General features: G+C 38.6%; 1 protein-coding gene across 2 annotated transcripts in view; it reads right to left on the minus strand.

Moving 5' to 3' along the window:
* The window catches only part of NKAIN3 (sodium/potassium transporting ATPase interacting 3), a 367,328-nt gene that overhangs the window by 178,640 nt on the left and 173,211 nt on the right, over positions 1 to 15,477 (minus strand). For both annotated transcript variants that reach the window (XM_055706317.1, XM_055706316.1), the window contains exons 2-3: positions 11,075 to 11,212; positions 2,711 to 2,791 (exon numbers count right to left, since the gene is read on the minus strand). In XM_055706317.1, coding sequence (XP_055562292.1) covers positions 2,711 to 2,791; positions 11,075 to 11,212 — 219 coding nt within the window. The remainder of the gene's footprint in view (positions 1 to 2,710; positions 2,792 to 11,074; positions 11,213 to 15,477) is intronic.

The following is a 15,477-nucleotide window of genomic DNA, read 5'->3' on the forward strand; positions in this document are numbered from 1 at the left end:
CAGCAAAAAATGGGCCTAAATTACCTATGTTGTTCTTACTCTCATTCAAATTTTTCATTAACTGCAGTGGAACTTCTTGGCACAATTCAAACAACAAATATTCAAAGGAGATCTTCTCTTCTGCAGCAAGACTAAGAGCTGAGCAAAATTTCAGCAGTGGGGGTTGCCTATTAGGACATTTGAAAAGTCTGTCCACATTGTATGCATACTCCATGTTAAGATATTCAATTAAAATTACCATTTATTATTGTACCAAGTGATATTTGCTGATAGTATTCATAATCAAAGACATAATAAATTCATGGGACTCCAAGCAACAGCTAATTCTGGTCAAAGCAAATATAAACATGATAGCACTTAAAAACAAACAAACCAACAGAAATCAATCAGCTGCCAGAGAGCATCGTAATTTTCCCTGATAGTATGTCAACAGAAGTTAAAAAATTACAAACAATCTGCATTCATTTCAGAAACAAAACCATTTTTTGAATACAAAAATAGAATGACAGCAAGAAAAAACGTGACTATTCTCTGCCAAGATTTCAACGTCGAGAAAACAAACATCCTTGAAAAGCTTCTAATCGCATTTGACTTCCCAGCCACACTAACGTACCTTGATAACAGCACCTTTCTATCATGCCTGACAACACAGGAACATATTCATGGAAAGCAATGATGAAATTTTTCAGCTAGCATGTTGGGTAAAATGTGGGTCCCAATTAAATCAGTTGTCAAATAGCCAACAACTTGTAAATACTCTGGATTTTATGCATATGGTGCAAAAAGATCTCAGTCTCTTGATGACGGCATCATCTCTAGCACAGGTTTCAGAAACAGCATTAAACAGACCCCAAATTCCATGGTTTACTGAACAAAATTCTCGATTTTATCATTGCTAGCTTGGTCCTGATACTGGTGCCTTTGATGTAGCCTATACAACAGCAGTTAACTTCCATGGAAATAATTTTGTGTCTATCACCTTGTTGAGAAACTACTTTTCAAATGTTGCCATTATAAACCACAAGACAAAGACTCCACCAAAATTCTGACATCAACCTAAGTACATACTAATAAAAGGGATTTTTCTGAGCTGCTGAATAATATTTGCGCTACTATTTCTCTGCGTTGCGATTTGTCATGTATGTTAAGTAAGAAGACCTAAAAGTGAAACACAGTGGTGAAACTGGAAGATACGAGATTTCAATTCATGCTTGCTGGTGTATAATCCCCTCACACTAAGGATATGATCAGAATCCTTTGCAAACAATGGAAAGACAACTCAAGTTTTCACACACTCAGGTCAGACTAAAAGTTTTGCTTCACTTCCTAAGCACTTAGATTAAAACACTAGTTATCTATAAAGATATAATAGTCACTATAAAAACACTCATCACCCAACTGACTGAAAAAATACGAAGTATAATGAAAATGAACAATAACTTTGGGCGTTCATCGCTTCTATATGTTGCTTTTCTGTTCATCAAATAGATTTTTAAGTCAAAACATATCAATACAATCATTTATTTTAATTGTCTATGAAGTGCACTAATTTCCTCATAAAGCCTATGACTTCTGGTGAACTACATCATATTTGGAGAAAAAATAAACTGTTTCAGCTTTTCATTATGAAATTTTATCACCAAAGGAAGCTATCACTGAAAGCTTTAATTTTAATGGAATTTTTACTGAATAAATTAAATTTTATTTCTTATTAAATCGGTTTCACCAGTCTTCTGTTTGTTGTCAGCCAAAAGCTGGGCGTTTTAATGCTGAACCCAAAAAAGTATGTAGCTCACAAATGTTCCCATCAGAACTGAGTAGAGCTCACAATTCTTTAAAAGCGTTGCATGAATAAACAGTGATGTAGTTCGTATCACTAAACCTACAACCAATAATGGGGAAATTAATTTTATTAATAATACCAGGATCAGCATGTGCTATGGGCATACTGTGCCTGGAATCATTTAAGTATGAATGTGATAAACAAAGATCAGTATCATCTATGTCTAACAGGAGGATAAAAACCAGCAGACGTTGTATGGAACTCACTGTAGATACAATGCTAAATATAACCTATGCTAACATAAAGGCTACCTTGTATGAACACAACATGTATCTCGATACTTCCAGCAAACACTTCTGCTCTAATCGGAGATTTGAATAAGGAATCGGTGACCTAGAGCACTGAGTATCATGGAAAGGAAAGTTTTATTCAGATACAAAAAAAAGTCACCCTTTCTCATTTGTTCTTTTTTTGTAAGGAATTAACATTCTCACTGTGAGACCAATTTGCTCAACAAGTTTTTACATTAACCTTCTTAGTAATTTTCTTTAGCTGCTTTCAAAGCAGTCTCAGAAATTCAGATACACTTTCCATACACACTTGAAAATTCAAAAAAAATGACATTGGCTGTTTTTCAACAATCAAAAAGAACCTCAAATTTTCCACTGAATAACCTCCCCTCCTTCCTCCCCCAGATGGTACTTCAGAAGGCAACTGTAATTCAGATTCGTTGCATTTATGTACTTCAAACCCATGACTATTTACTATCAGAGACAAGTTCAAACACTGGCGTTCCTGTTGGAGGGGAACTCTGAAGATCAAATTGTATGTTCAGACGACCGCAATCTTCTTCTGTAGTTCCAGCCTTCTGAGAGTCCTGCTGTTAAAACACCCTCCCATAAACCTGAAGAAGGAAAAGTGACCTACCTTAGAAAGTCCGCCTACTTCCAAATAGAAGCAGATAATGAAAACGTTCCAGGTGACCCACAGGGCAGTCCACACCGTGTACTAAACACAAAGCCGGATGAAAGCAAAAAAGACAGAAAAATAAAATGTGAAGATGAAAGGACTTTATACTGAGCAGATCAATAATAAACCCCCTGATACTAATAAGCATTGTTCTTCTAGGAACAGCCAAGCACAGAGAGTTCAGAAAAGGAATTCTCCCTGCAGAAGTCCCCTAAGAACCATAGGAAATTACAAATCAAATATATTCATTGCTGGTCTAAATAAATACCTATAAAACAGATTTATTCTTTACTGTTTTACACTATCCTACTGATACCAATTAGATCCAAAATGCTGACTTAAACACAGGTTTTGGGGCAACTGTGAGTCATTCGTAAATCACGATTTAACTCTGTTAAATGAGATTCCAGAATAGTACAATAATTGAAATAGACAAATAGTATTAAAATAGTATTTAAATATTATGAAGAAAGACACAAGAATCAAACACCACCAAATAAAACAGAAGAGCTACTGATGTGATAATTTGGATATTTTTTTAAACAAACAGGTAAAGGGTAAATCTGATCTCTTAAGAGTCTTTAAGTAACAAGTATTTAATTTACATTAAAAATGGGTCACTACTCCAGCCCTTGTGGCCATGAACCTGATCCTACAACGCATTCTTACAGGTGAAGTTATCCATATCTCTTCTAGGTTCTCCAGCGTCCTACTCTAGTGCAAGACTGAACTCATACTCCACCCAAAGCATGAACGGTAGATCAATTTGTCTACCTGCAATTATCTTTTGCATTTTAATTTTCAGCATAATTGACTGGCACTATTTCCTTACAGATGCACTGTTTACCTACATACGACTGTAAACTATGCCCAATTAACTTCCCAAGCAGTACACCTCAGCAGCATTTCTGTCTGAGGGGCTAAGTGCACACAGCCACGCTGGAGCTACACCCACCTGAAAAATGCCATCAGCAGCAGCACTGCCACTTTATATTTATGTGCTTATAACCTTCACAGTAGAGAACGGCTGCCAAGTGCCTTTGAAAGTCTAATTAGCTGAGACCAGATGAGGCCAATATGCTATTGTTTTGCTTCAATATAATCAGTAAAGCTCAACACCCTAATCTGCAATATGCTGGATCCCATTTCCATTGCACGGGTACCATCAGCTTGGCTTTCTTGGGCACTTTTGGGTTATGTTCCCCCCTTTCTTCCCCTCCCTGTAATGTACAATGAAAGGTTCAGGCAAAGACAGTTAATTTTTTTCCCCAGTTTGATGACCCTTACATGCATATAGCCATTTTTGTACACCAAACAGGTTAACTGCTTTAATTTAATTTCTTGTGAGGTATTTAGGTAGTTTGGAGATGGCTATGGCATAAGAAGTAGGTCATTAATAAACAAAATGAGGGTAATACTCCTGGGCTGTTTCCTCTGGCTTACAGAGAAGGGCAGTGTGGCCCCTGAAGGCTGGGTTATTATAAAATAGACAAAGCTGCTGTGGTCTGTGAGCAGTATAAGGTCTGTACTATTCATAAGATTAACTTAAAAGAGGCTATCAGATTTTACCACATTTGCTGACTTCGTAGTAACTCATTAAAAGCGCCCAATATTCCAACATATGTCCTCAGAACATGAGGTGCAGTATGTTCAAAATTAATGAACACTTAATAAAAGCTCAGTTGCACATTAAAAAAAAAAAAAAAAAGATATTTCAGACTATTCAGGGGATTCCCCCCTTTTAACAAATAATGTTTTATCTGTCCATGAATGAAATCTGTCATCACAACAACAGGAAACATACTTGATCTGCCAGGCCAAGGCAAATCTGTTAATGGCCTCATTCTGTCCCATGGGCACCAATGACCACTATGAACCATGCAGGCAAAAGCCATCTGAATGTGCCTTCCCAGGCCAGGTTATGCTAGTTTACACAGTCAGGACCTTTTTGGTTCCTTATCCACTGTGAGGATTACTGAAAGAGAAGTGCAGGTGCAAGGCAGGTGTACCTTGCAACCCAGCTGCTGGGTATGGAGAGGCTCTTCCTACACTCTCACTGAACTGTAGGAATATAGATTTAATTTGCTCTAAGAACATAATAATTACATATTCAGTAATTAGTACTATATAACTGTTAAAAGTGAGAAAGTTATTCTCCACATTTGAAAACACATCTTTTCAGATATGCAAGTAGCAGATTCTTTCCTTGTATAGCCTCATAGGTACTTAAGAAAGACTACATTAAAAGAAAGGTTTTAAGACAGCAAAAGCAAGAAAGCAAAATCAGGAAACACCAGAATTCGGGCTATATATGCCACTTTAATTTTTCTATTTTGTGAATGTGCAATACCATGGAAACAATTAAATCATCAAAGGTATATTTTTACTTTAAAAGACCTTGCCTCCATTAATACATTTTATGAACAGCTAACTCAATACTTCATTCCTTTTTGTCACTCAGACTCTTCTCTGAGGACTGAATATTCATTTCCTCATGAGGTTTTCTAAGATGTTCATCACTGTAATGTGTGAGAGCAGCATAAACATTAACTAATTTATTTTGTGTTGTAAGGGAATGATACAGCTCTCAGAATGCAAATGATGTTCTGATACATGCAGAGATTACATTCAGAAGTATTCATACATTATAGACGTCCAACTTGAGATGCTTAAGACTTCATTTTTCAGAACACTTGGGGTTATACAGTGCGTTATAAGCTCAGTGCTCAGCTCCCTGTTGGCTGAGAATTCAGCACTTGTGCAACTTGGACCATAAGGTCTCAAGACAAGAACTCAGAACACAAGGGGAAAACAAAGCATGTGAAAAGTTTGGTTTAAGTGACTTGCTTTGTGTCAAAAAAGGTTTTGGTGGTTGAGAGCAGAGGTAAAACTCAGCTACCCAGCACAGCCTTCATAACAAAAGCGATCTAATTCTTGCTGCCATGTGCCTCATTCTTCTCATGTCTTCTGTTTTCTGCAAATCAAGTTTCTATTCTATAGCTGCAATCAGCAGAACACCCCAAATGTCTGCCCTTTCTATGGCAACGGAGGTGCCCCTAGAAAAAAACTGGTATGCACCTGGCACAGTTCAAAACTGCAAATATGTAAAAGGATCACGTTAAGATTGCACATGAGGGCTTCAGTAAAAGCATTTCATAATTTTTGAGTGTTTCTTACTGAAAAATTTGTACTACTTTGTGAACTTTATGCGCATGTGTGTAACTTTATATGTATATACTTTCATGGTTTAAAAACAAATTGTAACAATATTATGTGGCATCACACTAACACCTGTTTGGGTCATGAAGAGAGGTGTAATGTTTAGACCATGATGAAGACCTCTCCTTTTTGCTAGCAGAGAAACTGCCTGCAGTCCCAAGTTGTTGTCCTCTGTGTGAAGGGACATCATGCATGTTGGCAAGACATTTGTTGTCCATGGAAGAGTAGTTAGGGTCTGAAACTTCAGGTCCATACTGATCCTCAGGGTTAATTCCCCTCCCAAGGCACCTCACCTAACCTGTTTCATGACCTGAGCTGCCATTCAACATCTCCAGCCCCATGTCCTGATCGCTATACCCTAACTGTCCTGCTGTGTCTGCTCACTCCTACTCCCTGACACCCAGTGATCCCTGCCCCAGTTCTTTGGCCAGCCACACTCCACCCGCCCTGGCCTCGCTGGTCTCATGCTCAGCATCACAACTCTCACCATATCTGGCACAAAGAAAGAATTTTCCACACAGGTTGAATCAATAAGAAGAATTGGGGGGGTTATTTTATACCCCATATGACGCACTACTTAAAAATCACCTGGACATTTTCACCTAACAGATTCCTTCTGCTGGAAGGACCCAGGACACCGGTGATAATCTTTACTGATTTCTCCCCATGATGCACTGTATACTTTCTTGCTTTTGGTCTTTTGTACTAAGTATTGTATACTATGTGGTGTGAGGAAGCATCTGGAATCTTACTATGTGGAGAGAGTACTCCCTAAACCTTACAGGTTAAATGTTTACTAAATTATTGTCCAACCCAGTAGGTTCCTTTCAGATCCCTTTTCTTAATGTCAGCCTCCTACAGGTTAAAAGTTTATTAAATTATTGTCCAGCTCAGTAGGTCCCCTTCAGATCCCCTTTCTTAATGCCACTCTCTACAATAGTAATATTTCTATACCTCTTTTGACTCTGCAGGTCATACTGAAACCGGTGCAGAGATACCTTTCATGTACCAGTGAAATAAAACCACTTCTAGAGTTAAATCGTTGATATTAGAGGGACATAGTTAAAAAAAAAAAAAAAGGGTTAAGGAAAAATGCAAAGGATGGCTGCTTAAACTGAAAGGTAAGAGAGAAAAGGGAAAATGCTATTTTTGAATATTACAAGGATTGTGGGATAAGTTAAGTTTTAACAAATAAACTGTCTCAAGTGGGTACTTGATCTGAAGCGTAGCACCTCCTCTGACGGTGTCTTGGCATTAGGAGAAATGAATGTTGGCTCAGGGATACTTCAAGGAAAGGCAGCAACTACTGAGTCATCAGATCAACCCCCTGTAATACCTGGCTGTGCCTCAGAGGCATCAGTAATTGCAGAGCCCCTACTTAAGTCATATTTGTGAAAGATGACAAGGAAAATGGCATAAATCAACGTGATGGAACAGTGACAACTCAGGACTTACTAAGAAGGATGTTCAAGGAGTAATTTTGGCTGCCTAAATATTTCACGTGTGTTCTGAGTATAACATTTGCCTGAATACTGTATAAAGTGTTCTGTATAGCCTTTTTTTCTGCATTTTTGGTGTGTTTTTTTATTTTTTTTTTTATTTTAAGAAAACGCCTCCTGACTTTTCTGGTGTACACATTGCCTATATATCATATTATTTAATGAATTAAATTAAAGCAAGTAAAGCAGAGACTTCCACCTTATATTCCTACTATTGAAGTGCATTATTTTCATCTCTGTTCATTAATACATTTATGTTAAGCTTTGGGCCAGGTTTGTGCGGTTTTAGCTACATGACTCATCGTTCAGAAGGCTTTTGAAGTCTCACATCAGAAGTAGGAGAAGGGAAAAACCCCCAACTTTAACAAGTATCTTGTCATCATCTTTAATCAATTTTAACAGCCTGAAAATCTTGCTGGTGATAGCAAGTTCTATTAAGAAAGGAAAAGCATGCACAGGGAAATGAATCATAGCAGAGCTCTGAAGCTGTATGACAGGTGTGTTATAGAGTAGTTAGAACTTAAATTTATCTGTTTTTTATTCTTTGCAAATGTTTGGGTAAGTTTCAAATGAGCTAATATGAGAAAATTAGAAATCAGCTCTGCACTTTTATGTCCCCTGGGAACTTTGCACTGATTTAATTCAGCCACAAAACACTCAAGTATTGAAAAAGCACATCCGCTTCATGACAGGACAAATTGTTCATAAAAATAGATCTAAATTACTAATTAATACAGAAACTATTAGAAATAATTATTGAATTTAAACTAATTAGGACACTTGGAGTTAATGCTGTTGCTCCCCCTCTCTCTGTGTCTCTGTTTCCTAAGCTCTGAGGACTCAGAACTTTACATATGGAAAAGGAAATTCCAGATTTCTTTCAGAATCACTATCCTTATAGTCCTGTATCTGACGGACTGTAGACAAAGAACGTCACCATCATTATCTACTTGGAATGACAATTGTATTCAACAGAGATGCTTCATGACACAGCCATTGCATGGCAGCTCTTAGAGGGTGAGGCATTTTTTTGTTAGAAAGATCTCAGACCAAATTTTATACCACTGAAACTATGAAGGAAAAGTAATTTATTTATTCATACTTTTAATCTACAATGGCTACGCTTTTGCTGCTGTCAAAGAGATGACTGCAGCTTATGTAGTCATTAACTGTTAGTGATAAACTAGCTCGCCTGGGTTAATGACAGTGGAAGAGTTAGAAGCATGCAACTGCTTTTGTGTTTACTCAGCTTCTGTCGCAGCCCTCACTGAGCTCTTTGGCTCCAGGTACCTGCACCAAAAACCTGCTTAATTATGCCTGCAGAACTATCCTCATATTTGACTGCAGTATAGATGCTTCAAGTTATGGTCCTACATTTATTCACTTACTTTCCCACTCCTACTGTATATTAAATTTTGAGGGGTGAAAACACAATATACACAGCATAAGATGGCAAAGTGAAAGCTTTTGTGTAACTTCTTTTGTCAGGGAAACGTCAAGGCACAGCCCTCATCACACAGAAGATAGATAAAAGACATTCTCTTGAGGTCAAACCAAGGACCCAAGAGCTGGTCATCTTAAATCAAGATCCCTAGCAGGGTATGACAGAATATCATGGGGACAGTTTGCGCCCACATGTGCCAGATCAATTTTGTGTAGACAGTTTACAGAAGTAAACCGTTGTATCCGACGTGATTCTCTCTTTATTTCAATTTATTGCATCTCCTCCTTCTGCCTCCGCCCGCACACTGCTGCTCCTGACTGTGCAGTCCCAGTTCCCTGCCTTGTGATGGCACCGGCACCCACTGGGAACCTCACAGACTGGATTCAGCTCAGCAGTCTAGCAAAAAATTCCACTTTTTGCTAGGTTGGTTTTCTGACAGCTTAGGAGTGGAACCGGCTTACTGAAGGGTCTGGTTAACTGCTGCCATAACTGGTAGAGAGGGTTTGAAGTATTCAGCCAGGGAGAAGAACAGTGGGAACTGGGAGGCATGCAAGCCACCCCCTTCTGCTGGTATCGAGCTGTGAGGATGGTTCCAGACAACCTGTGTACTTTCACTTTTCAGACTTCAGGATTCGGCTCAAACTATTCCTGCTACACTGGGAACCTTATAGTAGCCATAGAAGTTGCTCTAAAGTCTTGATCTTCCCAAACAGTATTTGCACCTGCTATAGCTTGAGCCATTAAATATATGCTTAAAGTTAAATCAGAATGTGAGTTCAGTTACATCTGAAGACAAAGTATCTGGATGAGGTGTTTCTTAATTTAATTAAGAGACTTCTACCTCTACATTAAAACAACTTTCACATAGTCTAAAATGTTCATTTACATTGGAAAAGATACAGAAACAGTGAACATCTGTTGTGCTTCATTTGAAAACCAAAGCAGATTCCACCACTGAACAGCAGTGCTGAACCTGAGGGGCAAGAGATTTTGGGATGTTGCACCCACTTCAGGCACGAATTTCCTATGTAATTTTACAGATGCCTACCGTCACTTGCTTCCGATGTCTTATTTATAAAAAAGAGAACATAAAGCAGAAAGGTGATTCATCAATATAGTTCCCCAGCCACAGGTATAGAGAAAAGTGCTATTATTTACATCAATCCATTTTCAATTACTTATAGTCTGCTCAGAAGTCTAGCTAATATGAGTATAAGGAACCTTGGGTACACTTTTTGTTCAGTTTTTCTTTTAAGACATAACAAAGAATTACAGGATTACAAGCTTGACTAGAAAAGCTTTTTAAGTATTTGTTTAATGAGGTTTCCCCTGTAGACATTTATTTCAGTCTTTTGTGAGGAAAAAATAAAAGCTTTAGCCTCCTTAAGTCCATTACTGACAACACAACTGAAATGTTCCAGATACAGACACTGCCAGGTAAAGACACAGTATTCATCCATTCAGAAGAGACTGTGGGGGAGGAAAAGTGGTATTTTTTGTTGGCAGTTTCCTTCACAGCTTTGGAAGGTCTTTTTATTCCTGGCTATGTTGAGAACATGGGGAAAAAAACCCATGATGCTTCAAGTTACAATCATCAAGACGATTTCTAACTATTTAGGGTCAAGGCTGTAAATACAGGTCTTAGCAAAATTAGATGTAAGTGAGAAGGAGATTTATTTGGAACCCACAGGTCACAGGACTGAAGGAGTTTCTATAGTCCTTGTTTCTCCCTGTTTAACATGAAGATGTAGTTAAATACAACTTGACCCTTACAAATACATGGTTTTTAAAATGTCCATTGATTCTGCTTGTCTATTGCAGAGAGCAACCTTTTGTATTTCTTTTATTCATTCATACATAGTCTAATTGTAGATTTTCCCCATGAGTCTTTAAAGAGTCCCATTCTTTAAAGAATCTTACTAAGGACTTTTATCATGGTCAGAATTTTGGCAGCACTTTCTCTAGGATACCCGCTCTTGATAGCTTCCAAAATCACAGAAATGCCACTCACTAGTTCTAAATTTGCAAAAAGACATGGAGACTTCTAAAGTTTCTACGGAACTACCATCTGGTGTTTTCTAACCAAGAAAATTCTGCATTGTAATATTACAGGTTTTAAAACCAATTGCAAAAAAATAATAGATAATAAATGAGACTTACCACAACTATATATCGAGGCCTAAACTGGATGGTTCCAAACAAACCCAAAATGACAACTATTATTTGTAGGAAATTGCCAAGGATAGGAGCCCACTGGAAACCAAGGAAGTCAAAGATCTGTCTCTCTAATGCTGCCAGCTGTAAGAAAACACATAAAAAGAACATCCACTTTTTAATTACAGGTGAGACAGAATACTTGACATTTTGTTACTTGCACTAGGCTTAACCAGATAAAAGTATGGCAAAATTCTGAAACTATGGTTCCTGTCAGCGTTGCCAGTACACTGGTATCTGAAGATAGCTACCAGTCAACATACAAAACATCTAATAAAAAAGCACTTGGGAAAAACTTTAATTTAAGAAAATATTTTTTAAACCCTTATATAGTACAAAAATACCTCTACAAACCAAATGCAGACAAGCTTTGTTTTATTCTTATATGCTGAAAACTCTAAGGGTTGACAATATTTATTTAAATACAAAATTTGTCTTAAACAGCAGCTCACCTAGGTTGAGCAAAGCCATGCAAACCTTGCTATTGTTACTGAAGTATCATCATGCTCCCTCCCTTCCCCATGTCTTTGTTTTCTTCGATTTATCCTCAACTAGACTTGACTGCAAGTTTCTCAGTTTATTTCTAAAGGAGACAGATTTTGACCAAAAAGGGCAGAGCAGGCTCAGAGGAGTCCCAGATGAGGCTACTGGGTATGTTCCCGGGAGTTCCCTAATGCAGGAAGACTGCTGGGATCTCCACACTACCTGAAGCATGGACTGAGGTTCAGGTAGTGAAAGGCTGTAGAAAAAGTTGGAAGACCTTGGAGTAATCTGTTTCAAAATCAACAGCCAAATGAGCTATCTGAGCTCTGCCATAATCTGCTAGGTTGCTTCGGGCAAGTGCAAATCAGGAAGACACAGTGGCAGCCTAAGGACTCTCTTCGCACTGTCCCCAGGGCCAGAGGTGGATTTACGTTGGTGTGGAAATGCAGTAGGCTAAGAAACATCAACCTTTATCCTTGTATCAGCATGTGGTTCTTAGGTAATTCTGCATTTCTGAATGTTAAAGGGGGGAAAAAAAAGCCAGATTAAAATTCTTCTGCAAACACATTTGCTACTTATTTCTGACAACCCAGTCTATTATTCTACAGATGCTAAAATCAACTTTCTCAGCAGCACACCTGTTGACGTTTAAACTTGGTTCGATATTGTTCCAGCCATAGCAAGACTTTTTTGAGCATCTAAACAGAATCCTACTGAGAAAAAGCTGAGTTTCTGTGCTTGCTAAAACATATTACACATCTACTTGATTTTACTACATTGTTACAAACCCTAAAATTTACCAAAATATGCACTTAAAATATTTATAACTGAGACAGATGGAATAAGCATGGTCCTGTGAATACCAAAGTAAGTATTCTCATATGTAGGTATTTCACATAAAACGTTTCATTTTTCATCATGGCCAGATTCAATCCTCACCTACAAGATGGGCCTAGGTGTCACTGAGAGCAGAATCCATACTTCGTGTACAAAAATCTTCCCTTACACCAGTCACGAAAAACACAATCTTTACGTTGAGGTTATAAATATAAATCTAAACAATGAAATGAACAAAGATAGAATCACCAACTTGATGCAGCTCCGCTGCAGTGAAGTTACATTGACTTTTATCAGTGAAACATCTGGCCCAGTATATATAAATGAAAAATTATCACACAGCACATGATGTTATATGGATGGAGTTGCCAAATCAGACTAGAATCTGCTTATCAGCCACCTCTGCCCTGACATTCATTAAAACTGTCATGTAGCCTAGGTCTTTGCCTGCACCAATAAATTGATGGTGCCCTGCAACACTCCAAGCATGGAAGGCAGCTCGCTTAGGATTGCCTCCAGTTGTGTCCTTGGCTCTGAAACAGGGCAGCCATCTGCAAACTACATACCTATCTACTCAAAATGGTCCCTGGGCACAGGTGAAATGTCTGGGATGACCGCTGGTCACAAGGAGCCCAGTTAACATGATGGAGGACTCTCAATTGCTGACCAGCACCCACAGTGGTATGCCACTGTCTGGCTTCTTTCCCAGGCACATGTGAATTTGCTGGTATAGAGAACATTGACCATAGTGGGTATTTACAAAATTCATTTCACACAGCTGGTTCACTGCAAGTGATGGCTGCCCTTAGATGTTTTATGTAGTGTTGAAACACCTACAGCTGTCAGACAGAAGCCTGCAGCACAGATATGAATGAAGCTTTTTAGTGTATGTCCTTTCTTAAACTGGTCCTTAGGAGCAATTTTAGAGCCATGTAGATCAGCACCTTAAATGCCTGAAAGACATAGTACTGCAGAGTCAATGAATATAGCCACTGCGCTTTGCCAACAGACCCATGTCAACACTCTTGGTACTCAGCTGATGCCTAAACTGGACCAGGCAGAAAGTTTCCCTTCATGTGTACCTCCTTGATATCTGCCAAGCAAGCTCTGAGCACATCTAGCAGGACCGGGCTCCCACAAAACAGCACAGCAGCCACAAGCATCTTCCCAAAGGTGGTTGTACAAATGTGTATATGCACTGTAGACAGACATACACATTAAAAAAAAAAAAAGAGCTTTTTTTATGGATTACTGTGGTAAAGGCACCCACCACAAACACAAATAAGTTTCAGTTTCCTCTCCTGCTGCCTACCGAGGTGTCTCCATCCCTCTCCTCCCACCTCCTACCCATTAGGATACCGAGGAAGAAAGCTTCTCCTTGAAGCTCTGTCACCAGCCAAAAAATACGAATTTGTATTTAGTGAGTTAAAAAAAGAGCACAAGCAGAAACATGAGTCTACAGCCTACTGCTTATGGCACTTATCCAGGATTGGGGGAGTTGATTGTATTTCTTGCCTGCAGGGCTCCTTCTTTATTTTTATATACAGTCACAGCATGTAAACCACCAAAGGAGTGCTGGAAGCAGGACACCAAACATATAGCACTATTGCTTCCCCACTAACAAGCCCTTTCACTATCAGGCTATGCAGTACGACTTTGCTGTGCAGCTAAGTCTCATTTATTTTGCTCTTGTCGCCAACACCGAGTAATTTGTCTCATCTTTAAAGCCCACAGAATACATTAGTGGGGCAAAAAAACCTAAAGAAAAGAAAGAGGTAGGAGGCATGTCTGTCCTGCTTAAATTGCTGCTCTCTTCTAAATTAAAAAATTTTCTTGCAGACAGCACAGATAGGCACTAAAAACCTAAAAATACATGCTAACGGCAGAGGAAACATTAAGTTCTGTTTTCTTTATACCATGGACAATATGCACTGAACAGAGAAAGCACATAAGCACTGCTGTTCTTTTGTTTAGTATTTCACTCAACAGTCCCCAAGCAGAGGTGAAAGCCACAGACTTTTCAGCTCCGTGCAGATGAACAAAAGCAGTCCCTAACCCAGTCTGTGATTCAGGTAATTCACTGCACAGACATCATCAGAATCAAGTGAGTGAAACAGGTAGCTGTGCACAATTACAGGCTGGTTTTATACAGGTTTGAAGAGTCAGTACTGTTTGCACAGATCCAAAATCCCAGTAGCCACAAGTGGCCACCAGATAAACCTGTGCCATGCGGTGCAGTTGGGAAGAAGCAGACGCTACGACCGTTTCACTTGGAGTTATGTGAATGTCAGCAGTTTGAAATGCTTCACCAAGAACATTTTGATGATAAAGAGGCTGCTTTTATCCAGAAGTTTTCCCTCAAGGATTTCTGCTTTCATCACCATTTTCAGATTTCTCTGAAAACAGCAAAAAAAGCCTGAACCCTGAAGGCAAGGCAGAGGTTCCCAAAATTAGCTGGCTCAACTTCTCCCATTGCTAGAAGACAGGTATCAACTTAGTAGGGTAGAGGAGTCTGAGGCTGGAGAAATGGGGTATACTTGATGTGGCTGAGTTCCTCTGGGGTTTACTATCAACTCACTTCCCTAACAAGCACATTAGGAGCAGCTGGCACCTCCACTAGTCGTCATAACTAAGATAGCAAAACTTTGGGAGTATCCATCATAAATTGTTGTTTGATGCTGGTTTTTAATGATTAACATAAAAGTGGAATAATAACCCAAACCTAAAAAAAGAGGGTTTCAGTTTTTGCAAATTAAATACTGGAGGTCTGTTTTTAGTGAAACCGATGTCCAGTTGTGTAAAAATTTTCATGAGAACTTAGAAAAATCTATCAAAGTTGATAGAAAATAATATTTTCTTATCATAACAACACTTGGAAAATGAGACATAATATTTCTTATTACTGCTGCCAAGGGAGCGCTTTGTTATTTAGTCATCGTTAGCATGGAAAATCTTGTAATGTAAAGTGCACAACTCAGGAGACCAGGATTAGCAGTAAAATGCTCTAGTGGGACTACATCAGATCACTT

Source organism: Falco cherrug, chromosome 3 (genome assembly GCF_023634085.1).
Source record: "Falco cherrug isolate bFalChe1 chromosome 3, bFalChe1.pri, whole genome shotgun sequence".
NCBI classification, from domain to species: Eukaryota; Metazoa; Chordata; class Aves; order Falconiformes; family Falconidae; genus Falco; species Falco cherrug.